The 12,717-nt window shown below is 54.7% G+C and overlaps 1 protein-coding gene across 1 annotated transcript in view; it reads right to left on the bottom strand.

The window, feature by feature from the left end:
- FADS2 (fatty acid desaturase 2) overlaps nt 1-11,802 on the bottom strand; it is a 34,782-nt gene extending 22,980 nt beyond the window's left edge. The window contains exons 1-4 of the mRNA XM_023654186.2: nt 11,287-11,802; nt 2,968-3,078; nt 1,134-1,331; nt 913-1,014 (exon numbers count right to left, since the gene is read on the bottom strand). Of these exons, the coding sequence (XP_023509954.1) occupies nt 913-1,014; nt 1,134-1,331; nt 2,968-3,078; nt 11,287-11,493 (618 nt within the window). The 5' untranslated portion in view covers nt 11,494-11,802. The remainder of the gene's footprint in view (nt 1-912; nt 1,015-1,133; nt 1,332-2,967; nt 3,079-11,286) is intronic.
- Between the last annotated feature and the right edge of the window lie 915 nt (nt 11,803-12,717).

Raw genomic sequence — 12,717 nt, 5'->3', positions numbered from 1 at the left:
TTCAGCTCAGTTCATCATTACACATTTTTTTTTTCTTCTTCTCCCCAAAGCCCCCCAGTACCTAGTTGTCTATTCTAGTTGTAGGTCCTTCTAGTTCTGCTATGTGGGACGCTGCCTCAGCATGACCTAATGAGCGGTGCTAGGTCCACACCCAGGATCCAAACCCGTGAAACCCTGGGTCACCCCAAAGTGGAGCGCATGAACTTAACCACTCGGCCACGGGGCCGGCCCCATCATTACATGCTTTGATGTCCCTGACCTAAATAATTACATGATGACAATATCTCCTTTTCATATCCCGTATCCTTCCAAAACATACTCGAGACGGCTCACGATAAATGACTCACGCATGTGCGTGCTGGCGCGCATGTGTGTGTGTGTCTGTATAACAGAATGATTAAAATAAAGATAAAAGCTTAAATGAGACGTAATGGGAGGGAAAGACACACAGAACAAAAACGTAGACTCAGGACACTTGCTGTTCCAACTCTTGCTTTGTGTTTCCTGGCACCCAGGGGGAAGAAAAAAAAAAGGAACACGGTTATCTTAAATGGCTCACATACCCAGTGGAGGGAAGCATACCGATTCATCAAGACAGACTTCTTCTTTACTGGCCTAAACTAAAAGGAATTTATCAGATATGTTCTTAGATAGGAGCACTGAGATAAGGTGACTCAGGAGTCACCTGAGTCAACAGATAAAAGAGGCATGCGCCTGTTTGATCATTAGGATGCTGATTTTGTGGTCTAATGAGACACAGAGACAGGGCTCAGAAGGTCGGAGAGGTGGCGAATTCAAAAGCCCAGCAGCCCAGCCAGGACACTGACCTGAGAGGGGACCTAGTGTCGAGTGCGATGGCGCTGCGCCAACCGCCAACTAATGGGACAGATGCCCAGAGCCGCTGATGTTTACCTTTAAGTGGCCAATGATAAACTTGTGGACGACGTGGTTCCACGTGGACTTCTTAAACACAGAGAGGTGGCCGTAGTCGTGCTGTAGCCATCCAGCTTGGGCCTGGGGAGAGAGTGCCACAGATGCTCTCACAGCGTCAGCACTCATGCACCCGGCCTCTGCTGGCTGGGGGAGTCAGGGGGCAGGGCCTGCAGGGGACAGGGGAGGGTGTCCCGCCTCACCTGAGAGGTAGCAAGGACAAAGGCCGTGATGACGGTTGGAACCCAGCCATTGCCGAAGTAAAAGATGGTGAACCACGCGATGCTCTCCATGACAATGATGTGGGCCAGGAGGAGGAGGAAGAACAGGTGGTTACTCTCGAACAGGTTCATGTCCTCGGCTGTCTTCCTCAGGGCCTGGAAGTCCTCGGTGATCTGGGACTGTCGAGCGAGGACACAAGGAAGGAGTCAGCCACCCAGCCACTCTGGAGGGACCGATGCCTTCTTAATACCCGATGCACAGCCCAGAGAAGCTGTGGCAAGAGGGGACCAATCCACACGCCCACGGCCCGAGGGAGCCCAGCCACCATGCACTACAACCACGGCTGTCCCCACATGCCTGCTGCGGGCCCAGCATGGCCCTGGGGATGGTGCATTTGTCCAGAGCCGGTTAAGTGGCAGAGAAAGGAGCTGACTCAAAAGCTTGCACTTTGCACACCCCTGTTCACAGCAGCATTATTCACAACAGGGAAAAGGCAGGAACAACCCAAATATCCATTGATTGATGGATGGTTAAACAAAATGTGGTTTCTGAATCACAGTGGGCCGTTATTCAGCCTTAAAAAGGAAGGAAATTCTGACACGTGCTATAGCATGAATAACCCCTGAAGGGGAAATTAAGCCAGACTCGAAAAGACAAATACTGTATGCATCCACTTATCTGAAGTAACAGAATAGGCAAACTCATAGAGACAGAAAGCAAAATACTGTTTACCAGGGGCTGGGGGGGAGCCGGGAACGGGAGTTAACGATTAACGGGGACACAGGCTCAGTTGGGGATAATGGAAAAGTTCTGGAGATGCACTGTGGTGATGGTTGCATGACAGTGTGAATGGACTTAATGCCACTGAACTGGACACTTAAAAATGGCTAAAATGGTAAATTTTAAGTTATGTATATTTTACCGCAATTAAGAAAAAAAGGCATACATTTTCCACTACCCGACTTTGCACCACCTGTTCTGAGCACTCTAGTGGGTCTTGAGGGTGTTGAGGTGGGGTCCCTGCCCCGAGAGCTCAGGGAGGCAGAGAGGATGGGGCGGGCACTGGGCGTGTGGACCCAGGGAGACTGAGGCAGAGTCAAGGCTGGCTCTGGGAAAATGAGGGCATGGCTGGGAGAAGGGAGGAAGCTGGCAGGCAGGCGGGGAAGAAAGTGGAAGGCAGGGAGCTGAAGGTGTCCACGGGCCATACCCAGGGTGCCTTGAAAGGCGGGTAGGTTGGCGCGTGGGTGGAGGAAGCTGGATTTGGGAGCCTGGGTGACCAGTGGTGAAGAATCAGAAGAGCAGCTCTCAACCACTTCAGCAGCAGTGGGAGGGGTGCAACGGGGTGGAGCTAGAGAAGATGGTCGGGAAGTGGGGAACCTGCAGGATGCACCAGAGGGGAGAGACGCTGCCTGGCTGGAAGGGGGTGGGGAGCGTGGAAGCGGGTGGAAGATGGAGCTAACTGTGAAGGAGGCAGAATGGAATCCCACGTCAGCTCCAGCGAGGGAAGGCCAGATACAACGTGAGGGGACTGGACAAGAGGGAAAGACGCTGTGCTGGGCCTGGCTCCTCGGAGGGCCCGGAGCTGCAGGCTGGGACTGCCTTACTCCAAGGAAGGGACCAGCCCAGGCTGGCAGCAAGAGGAGTGGGGTCTCTGTGGGGCCAGCGGAGCCTCCCCGACTCCAGCTGATGGGCAGTGGCTCCCGCTGGACTGGCAAAAGGGCTCCCTTGCCCCCTGGCCCGCTGCACTCTCCGTCTCTGGGCAGGGACCCCCTCTCCCCACAAACCCTCCATTCCTTCCTTGTCCGTCTGACTCACGTTCTTGCCGTGGTCCTGGCTGGGCTCCTCCGGGGCCAGCTCGCCGATCAGCAGGGGCTTCATGAACTTCCTCACGAAATCAAGGTCGCGGTGGAAGGCGCGGAAGGCATCCTGGGGAGCCGAGAGGCAGGTGGTAAGTGGGGACCCCCGACCTCAGCCTGCATCTCCGCCCAGGGAGGGCAGGGATCACCAGCGCAAGCTCCCTGTGTCTCACTCGGAAACAGAACGGGACCTCCCACGAACGAGCCGGCGCGAGATGCTCTCGCGAGCCTCATCCGTAGCAGATGCCTCAGTGCCCAACTCCGACAGCGGTGCCGAGCCTCCGCCATGAGAAGGGGCTGCGGAGCTTGCCAAGAGTGTGTGAGTAAGACATGTGGGCTCCCTGTGGGGGAGTCCGAAAAATGCACCCCTCCGGGGAGATGCATCGCGCGGGCACGGGGCTGGGTGGGGCCCGGGGAGGCCTTGAGTCTCCGCGGTTCCTCCACTGGGTGGCCCGGTATGTACTCAGCGAACTGCACGACCCATCGCCCCGTGCCCATCGCTATCAACGAAAATAACAAGCCTGGAGACGACCACGGCGTGGGAAATGTGCTTAGGAGATAACGTGAAACCAAAACCAAAAGCAGAATTCAGTAAAAAGTATTTCTGAAAAGAGCTTTTCCACAATTTCAAACAGTATTAAATTAATTATGAAAATTATGAAAAAATTTTTCTGGAAGGCTCTAGACTATGATGTGTTAAGGTGGTGACATTACGCCTTGCTTTATTTTCATTACTTTCCAAACTTTCCCTAACATTGTTATATTGCTTTTGGAATAAAAAAATTAATGTTATGTATTTTAATCTTTTTTTTGGATCATCAAGTAATAATGTGCCTAGTTTGGGCAAATTTAGAAAATGTATGGAAGAATAAAGAGGAAAATAATATTATCCAGAGTGACCACCATTACTAATATTTTAGCATATTTCCTTCCAGTTTTTTTCTATACATATTTTGCATGTTAGATAAATTATCTCATAACAAATACAGCAACTCCATTAGAGATGAGCTGGTACCAGGTCCCCCGATGGGATGTCCCAGAGGATGTCCCAGGAGTAAACAGCATTTTCCCTACATGGAACCAAGCTTTGAGACATTGCTAGGTTAGAGCAACAAGTCAGATGACACCAAGAGAAATGATCAGAAAATCAATGTAGTGGGGGAAAAAAGTGTGGGTGCATGTATGCGGGGGGAGGGAGTCCAGAGTAAAAGAGACTGAAAAAGATGTAACAAAATATATAAAAACTGCAATACTTGATTTGAAAGGCTCTCATTTGGAGGGAAGAAAAAAAAAAAAATCTAGCAGTTATATAAGACATTTTTGGGGTTGAGAGAGAAAATTTAAATAGGGACTGGATATCTGATCCTATTAAGCAATTATTATGAATTTTCCTAAATATGACAAAGGTATTGTGATTATGTTAGTGTCCCTATTCTTAGAAGAAGATGGTGGAGAATTTTGGGATGGTGGCAGCCCAGGCACGCGACATATTTTCATGATTCGGCAAAAGGAAATTGCACAAGCATAAAGAGGGAGAATGGAAATGTGGCCGAATGTTGAGATTACTGAATTTCGGTTGAGGATACAGAGGTGTTCATTTATTCTTCCAACATTTCTGTATGTTTGGAAAATTAAAAATTAAAAAAAAAGATGGGAGAGGAATGGGGAAAATGCTGACAACTCATAAAAATGTTTTCCCTCCCACCCCTCCCCACTCACCAAAGTATCTTGAAACGGTAATTGCCAGTTTTCTCCCATTTTCTTATTGCATCTCTGGCACGATGTCCTTTTGCCTGGCCTTTGTTCTATTTGTCTCTAGAATGGACTCATAAGGCAACACTTGGGGCGGAGGAAAACTGGGACCAGAGGTTTAAAAGAAAGGTCTGTGTCCCCTCCTCAGCTGTACAGAAGGAGATGGTCGCCGAGGATCAGATCAAGCACATTGTCAGAGAAGAGACGTGTAGCTATTCCAGGGGCCTTGGAGGCCTGGGGGTCCAGTGCTGACCAGGTCTGCCCACTCTGAGCCAGCGGCCCCCACCCAGCCTCAGTCTCCTTTGCAAAGTGAGGACTCTCCCAGCTCCAATGTTTGAGAAATCTGGGAATGGCTCAGAAGGAGTTTCCAAAGTCAGGGCCTAGAAACCCCCTTTCCTGGGTCCTCTTGACGTCAGACCACGGCTTTTGAGAAATGAACCAGCAGGCCCTGCTAAGTCAGTTACCCAGTGATTACTCTACTTCTCAGCGTGAGGTGAAATTCCATGGTCTGCAAGCGCATTCTTCTTGCAGTCAGCTCCCACTGCCCCCCACCAGGTCCAGGTCATGCCTCCGAGCCCAGGCTACGGAACCTGGTGGAGCAGACAGACAGACTTCTGTCCTGACCGAGGCCACTCCTCGGCCATTTCTAGAGGGCTCTCGGGCGGCCTCACTTCCCTGAAGCCAGGCCAAGGGACGGGCTACATGCCAGGTCAGGAGCCAGGAGCATTGTTTATGTTCCCTCCCCGAAGCCTCAAAGCCCTACTTTACAGATGAAGACAGCCAGGATCAAATCTAGCTTCAGCGGACTCAAGGATGCTTCCCCACACGCCCCGCGCCTCCTGCCAATTTAGAAAGCTGTTGGATTGTCTGGTTGTCCATGGGAGATCCGGCAACCTTCGGAGCAACCCTGGTGGGAACCCCTTGAACGCACTAAACTCATTCCCACCCCAGGGCCTTGGCTCGGCTCTTCTGCCTGGAGCCATGCTCCCACAGTGCCCCGTGGCCAGCTCCACCTGGGACACACCTCAAAGAGGCTTTTCCCACCACCCCATCCGGAATAGCCACCCTTCAGCCCTACGCTTCCTCTGGGACGTTGCCCTGTTTTATCTTCCTCACAGCAGTTGTCAAGGTCACAAGCTGTATTACAGACTCACTTCTCTCTTGTCTGTCTCCTCCGCTGGAATATAAGGGCCACCACGCCTGTCCTGTTTGCTGCAATGATCCCAGTGCCTTCAACAGTGCCTGATGGGAGGGCTCACGAGTGAATGTGGGGACGGAGGCCCCCACAGTGGTGCAGCCTCTAATCCCGGGAGACTTTTCCACCCTGCAATCATGTTCAGACTCTTCTCTTCTTCCGCCATTTTGCACAATCCGGTTTATGCTTCTAGAACATGAAAACTCTTCACCTTCTCCAGCCCCCACACGCTGGTGGCCGTCGGTTGGTAGAGCTGCCATATGCTGAGATTACATAGTCAGCCCCTGAGCTACGGGCTTCGCGTACCCAAGCCACTAATCTTCACCCAACTCCGGGTGGCAGGCCCGATTTCGGAGACGAGAAGAGGCTGAGGGAGGTGAAGCCACTTGCCCACGGTCACGCGCCAGGTGTGCCTAACTCTGTAGATTTCCGCTGTTTGTACCAAGGCCTCCATCAAAATCAGCTTCACCCTCTCTGAGAGTTGATCACTTTTTGTGTCTCCCCCTCGAAGTGTCCCAGGTATGCCTCACATGCTTGTGGAAGATTCCCGGTTGCTGCTGGGTTACCGAAGGATCTGGCTGGTGCAAGGTAGGCCACGGGGGGAAGACTGAGCCAATCCAAACGTTGATTTTGGAACGAGAATTGGAACCAGGTTCCATCCTCGTCTGACAGGGAGAGAAGCCAAAGACTTCCCAGGAAGAAGGCCAGGGCACAGGTGAAGAGAAGGGAGAGGCAAACAGGCTGAAAGGAGAGCTGAACCCACCCCCCAGGAGAGCACGGGTGTGTGTTGGGGGTTGGGAGGTGAGGCTGCACGAGGGAGCCAGAACACGCAGATTGCCAAATGGAAGATGTGTGTGCGTCACATGTCCCTGCTTTCGCCAGTCCCTGCTTCGGCCACCTCCAGGTCCTACGCCAGCCAACTTCTGCATGAAGACATCTCCCCTGCCCCGGCCCCACTCCGGTGGCATCACAGCCCCTCCCCCAACACTGAGATCTGGTGCCCTGATTTGTTTCTCTGGTTGTGTCCACCTTCTCTGCAGAGCAAGGCAAGTCTCTAACTCAGCTTTGCACATCCGGGCACTTGGCCCAGGACTTGAGGAGTGAGCTTGCAGGAGCAAGCTCAAGGCCCACTATGACGCAGGCGGCAGCCCTGGGAGTGGGGACTCCGTGAAACAAGCGGTAAGTGAGGGAGAAGCTGAGTTCCCGGGGGGATATGGGGATGCTGACTTCCTTTCCACAGCAGAAAGATGCGGGCAGGGCTGGAAGACCCTGTGCCATGTCCCCTGCCAAAAAAAGGAGCAATGGAAACTGGTGGCACAGTGCTCTGTGGCCAAAGGGTCATGGGCGAGGACGTCCCTTCTGATGGGTGCTGGGAACAAGCACACACATGCACACGAGGCTAAGGGACACACGCACCTGCAGGACAGGCGCCACCCAAGGGGTGTGAAGAGCAGGACCGCACAGGAAGCAGGCCCCTGAGGAGACAACCTGGGCCTAAGGGATTACAGCAAGAAATAAGATGCTTGCTAGGGATGCTGGGGCGGAACAGGGGATCTTTCTTCCGTGAGGCTGCAGCCAACAGGAACTGGATGGCTCCCACAAGCTCTAAGCCGAGTGGGTGGAGCTGCCCTCCAGGCACAACCAAAGAGGGATTTCTGTGCAGCAAATATCTTTCTCTTTGGCAAAAACTGAGTCAGCAAGGTTCCCCTTCCTGACCTCCTTTCCCTATTTACTGAACTCCCTGCTGTGTGTGCTGGGAACACACACATGTGCACATGAGGCGAAGGGACCCTGGGAATGCTCCCACACACCTGTCAAGCGTTCTGACGTTTAAAGAATGATCCCGCACACAGCCCATTGGCCCCTGATAATAACCGTCCCATTTCATAGACCTGGAAAGGCAAGTTCAGGGTAAGTGGCTTGCCGAAGAATTCATAAAGCTGGGACACAGACCCAAGTCCTCGGCCTCAAAATAACGAGAGCCTCCCTCCTAAAGATGGACGGAGACTCCATCCCTCTTTGATCTGTTGCCTTTTCACAAGAACAGCACAGGAGACGGAAGAAATCCTAACATCCCTGCTTTCGAAGAGGCCACCCATGCAGACAGGGCAGGAAGAGTTGTCCAGACACAGCAGGAGTGTGGGCACAGGTGGGGAGGGGCTGATGGGTCCGGATTCAAGTCTCAGCTTGAGAGGAAGTTAGGAAGCAGACCCAGTGGATGTGGTCACTGTCTGTGAATTATCCATCTTTGTGCCAGGGCCCAGCTCGGAACCACGGAGACACTGAATAAACGTGGATGAATCATTGTAAAAGTCCCAAATGGGGCAAGCTCTGCAGTGGTGGGACTCTGCCGTGAAAAGAGCAGAGATATACTTGGGACACAGGTGAGGGTTCCTTTGGCCCACAGCAAGGCGAAGACCGGAGAAGTGTCAGAGGACCAGAGGGAAAGCGATCAGAGGTGGGACAGGAAGGAAGGGAGGGAGGAAGGGAAGCTGGGCTGGGAAGTCTCAGGGCTGGAAGATCCTGGGTTAAGGGCAGAGCACTTGAGCAAGGTTTTTAAACCCAAGAGCAATGAGAGACACCTTCAGGGTTGATCCAAGGGCTCGAGCAGGTAACACGTCCGAACATGCTTGGTGAGCTGCCAGAATTCAGCGACTTTTATTCTGACAGGCAGTGCCAAGTTCTAACTTCTGCGGAAGGACCAAATGACAAGGTCACAGCTCTGGGGAAGAGGCGGTCCTGACTTCTGAGGTCTAGTCTTCTTTAGCAACAGGAAAATCCCCTACAGAGGCCCATAATTGTCCCAAGAATGGCTGCCAGCCTCTTGCGAGGACAGGACTGCATGGTGATCAGCTCATTACAAGGCATCAAAGTGCCCCGCGGGATGTGACCTCTATCTGCCATGGGTCCCTCCCCAAACTTTAAGGGCCCAGACAGACGCTGTCGGTCCCCAAGCTCTGAGGAAGCAGCGCATGTCCCGGGGGGCAAAGCCACCTGCCGAACAGCGTAAAGAAAAGGGTCGCTTGATTCCTAGCCTGTTCCTGCCTCTTGCTTCACACCCCTTTCCCAGACGCTCCATACTTCCATGGCCTTTTTCCAACCTGGTCCCAGGTAGGAAAAAAAGAGAGGGAGAGAGAATCCAGTTGTTCACCCCACCCTTACTCAACCGTATCGCCACTTAGGGCATTTCAGGTCCTAAAAGCCTTATCTTGGATCGCAGTAAGCCTCGGGGACAGGAATTGTCTTTATGTCCACCCACACAAAACAAAGCTGGCATCGATTTAAACTTTTTTCCTCCAAATTCCTCTTTGTTTACTTTACATCCTAGCTGTTACATAATCCTCACTCTTATTCTCACGCGTCTATAATTCTCCACTGCGTTTATCTAGGGCTTATAGTTTACGAAGTGCCTTGCCACATAAGAAAATATATATAATTTTCCACATAAGAAAATATGTTTATCTAACAGTAGGGAATAATCAGGCCAATCCATCGTATATGACTTTTCCTTCCAAAAAACTTTTTGGTGAAGGCCTGGCCAGGGCAGGAAGCTTCTAGAATTTACCTACGGTGACCAGGCTAGCACAAGTCCAGCAACATGGAATAGTGGAAAGACCCCCCAACCAGGAGTCAAAAGGTCTTTACTTGCGAATTCTCCTTACCCAGCTGTGGAAGGGTCCAAGTCAGATAATGCACTGATGGCGTTTGCAAACCTTATATTCACCTTATTATTATTAGCATCAGAGCCCCCCAAGGGTTTAAGCAGTGTTCCCCAGCAGGTGAAACAGGAGGGAGCCTACCACTGACTGTTCTCAGTCTTGAACGTGCCTGGACCCTGCTCGCCAAAGCAGCGAGCCAACCAATAGCATAGATTATGACTGCCTGGGCTGGCCCCCCTGGCTGGGCCTGTCCCAATGAGAGGAAGAGGTAAGAAGGTCAAGAGCTCCACCGGAGAACAAGAACCCATACAGTTTAGACAGCAAGAGCCCAACAGGTCAGCATGCCAGACTCCACGTAGAATGTGCTATGTCAAGCCTTCGCCCCTATTCCCCTTCCCAAGGTTCTCTATCTCCCCAGCTCACTGCCACCAAGAGAGGCCCCTTTCTTCTCTCCTTGACTTGCTCTTTTCCCTCTCACCCGTTTGAGTCCATGGGGCTCCTGCTGCATCATTTTTTGTGGGGTTTTTTTGGTGAGGAAGATTGGCCCTGAGCTCACAGCTGTGCCAATCTTCCTCTATTTTGTATGTGGGATGCCCGATGAGCTGTGTGTATGTAGGTCCGCTCCAGGGATGCGAACCCACTAACCCATGGCTGCCAAAGTGGAGCTCGGGAACTTAACCACTAAGCCACCGGGCCAGCCCAGTCTGCATCTGAGAGAAATGCAAAGATTTCAGACTGGGGGGTGGGGGACGCCGTGGGGCTGCTGTGTAATCGCAGAGCCACAGTTCGGTGTGGGTAGGATGGGCAGGCCTGGCTCTGGGGAGGCTGCCCGACCTTTAGGAGTGCAAGAACAGGCAATGGCATTCCTGGCAGGATTTAAAAACAGAGGACCATTGAGTTGACCGCCCCAGAGTAACCTCGGGTACAGCTGGACCTGTTGCCAAGGCAGCATAGTGCTGCTAAATCCAAGCGCCTCAAGATCCCTCTCGACCTGGGCTTTGCAAACTCCAGCCCTTTCTGCGTCCAGTTCCCCACCTCGGTCCCCAAGAACGCCGACCCCTGGGCTGGGTCCTGCTAGTCTTTGAAAGCGTGGGAACAGGAGCTACCAAGCGGTCCCTCCCAGGCAGCCATTGCGAACCTTCTTAGTCAAGAATCCAGGCAGGAGCGAGCCCTGATCGGGAACAAGGTTTCCTTCCCCGCCCCCTAGTCTGGCTGGAGAGTGAGGGACGCGCGCCGAGTCCCACACCTGGCTCTCTCCCGCTCCTTTCCGCGGCGCCCAGGGGCGGCCATCTTCCACCCTGGGGGCGCGAAAGCCCTAGGGCCCGAGTGTCCCCTTCGGGAAATCCCAGGCTCCAGGAGAACTCGCGGGATGGAGCGGACCGGTGGGTGCCAGTGCGTGCGTGGTAGATCCTGCACGGTTCTCTACGGTTCGGATCTCCACCGCGGCGCTGCCTCCCGGGCTCCAAAATCCGACCCCCACAGCAAATTGGGCCAGCTGTCCCAGGGGACGGGGATTCGGGGCGGAGGATGAGCGCAGCAGACACACTTTCCTTCCCTCCCGGGCGCCCCAAGCTCCATTCAGCGCCGGAGGTCTGTTTGGCGCCCTGGGACCCAAAGCTCCCGACTCCCGCCTGCAGCAGAGAAAGGTGGTGGAGAGCCCGCAGACCCTTACCGTGGCATCTTCCCCCGCGTAGTGCCCGATGACCCGGTGGCCCCCCGGGTGCCGACTGGACCATTTAGTGATGTTGTAGACCTTTCGGTCAATGACGAGCCACTTGTCGGTGCGCAGGTTGTGCTTCTGAATCTCTTCCCAGCTGAAGGTGGGCATGGGCGTCTCGCGCTCCGTGGCGCCCTCGCCCTGGTTCCCCCCCTTCCCCATGCTGCCTGCCGACCGGGATGCCCCGTGCGCCGCGGCCTCCCTGCGCCGGCTGCCGGTGTGTGCGGCCCGAGCCCTCCTCGCTTTCGGCTTTTGTCTTCTCCTACTCCTCCCCCCGCCCCCGCCCCCTCCCCCAGCCCCCTCGCCAGAGCTTGGGAGTATCCCTGCCTTCCCTCCAGAATATCCTTGGCTTCCCAGTGCCCCCAAGCGGTCCCCTTCCTCTGCCCCTCCCTCTGCCTGCCAGCCCCCTATGGACTTTTGCCTCGGCTAAAAACTCCCGGGTTGCTCAGGGCCTCGACGCTTCCTCCGCCCGCCCCTCCAGCTCCCCCCGCCCCTCCAGCTCCCCCCGCCCCCCGCCCGGGGCTCCGCATCCTCCCGCTTTCCCCACCGCCCGGGGTTTCCACAATGATCAGCAGAGCGTCTGCACCAATCGGGACGCGTCGCCCCGCCTGCCATTGGCCCAGGAGGATCTTTCGAAGGCCAGCGGGCTGGAGGAGCGGTCCCCAGCTCCCCCCGCCCGCGCGCCGTTGAGCCGTGCAGCTTTGCCAGCTACGTGTCGGACCTCCTCCCTCCCCCGGCTACAGCTCGGAGGACGGGGGATCCCAGCGGAGCAAGGCGGACGAGCGGGGGCGCGCACGCCCGGCGCTCGCGAGGTTTGCACCTGATGCCTGCACAAAGAGGGCTCGGCCGCGCGGCGTGCAACCGACGCGGTGGGCGGGTGGCGCCGAGCTCGGGGCTGCTGAGCTCCGCGCTGGGACTGGGTTGGCTAGGTGACGCCCTGCCCCTTCAGTATCTCCACGTAGTCCGCGCTCTCCACATTGGCGCCCTCCCGCAGCCTCCCTGGAGAAACGAGCCGGCCTCGGGCTGGTCCAGGTCTTTGACCCTGTAATCAGACGATCTTAGAAAAGAGCTGCAGAACCTCTGCTCTGCTTCCTTGTGCTAGGCACCATGGTGGTGGGAGGAGGGGGGCGCCATGGTGGGAGGAGCGGTGGGGGGGGGGGGGGACGGGGGGCGCGCGACGGTGAACGAGACACGATCCTTGCTCTGGACTCAGGAAGCTCACAGCCTAGCTGGGAGACGGAACTTGGAAGCAATACAGGACCACATACGATTAAATTGGGCAGTGGTGGTGTACAGACTCCAGGAAATAAAGATGGGAGATATCGAAAGGATACGTGGAGGGGCAGGCCCCCAGACCCCAGCTGGATGCAGCTGCTTAGGATCAGT

The sequence above is a fragment of the Equus caballus genome, chromosome 12 (assembly GCF_041296265.1).
Source record: "Equus caballus isolate H_3958 breed thoroughbred chromosome 12, TB-T2T, whole genome shotgun sequence".
Classification (NCBI taxonomy): Eukaryota; Metazoa; Chordata; class Mammalia; order Perissodactyla; family Equidae; genus Equus; species Equus caballus.
This window is presented reverse-complemented; position numbering and strand designations above follow the sequence as displayed.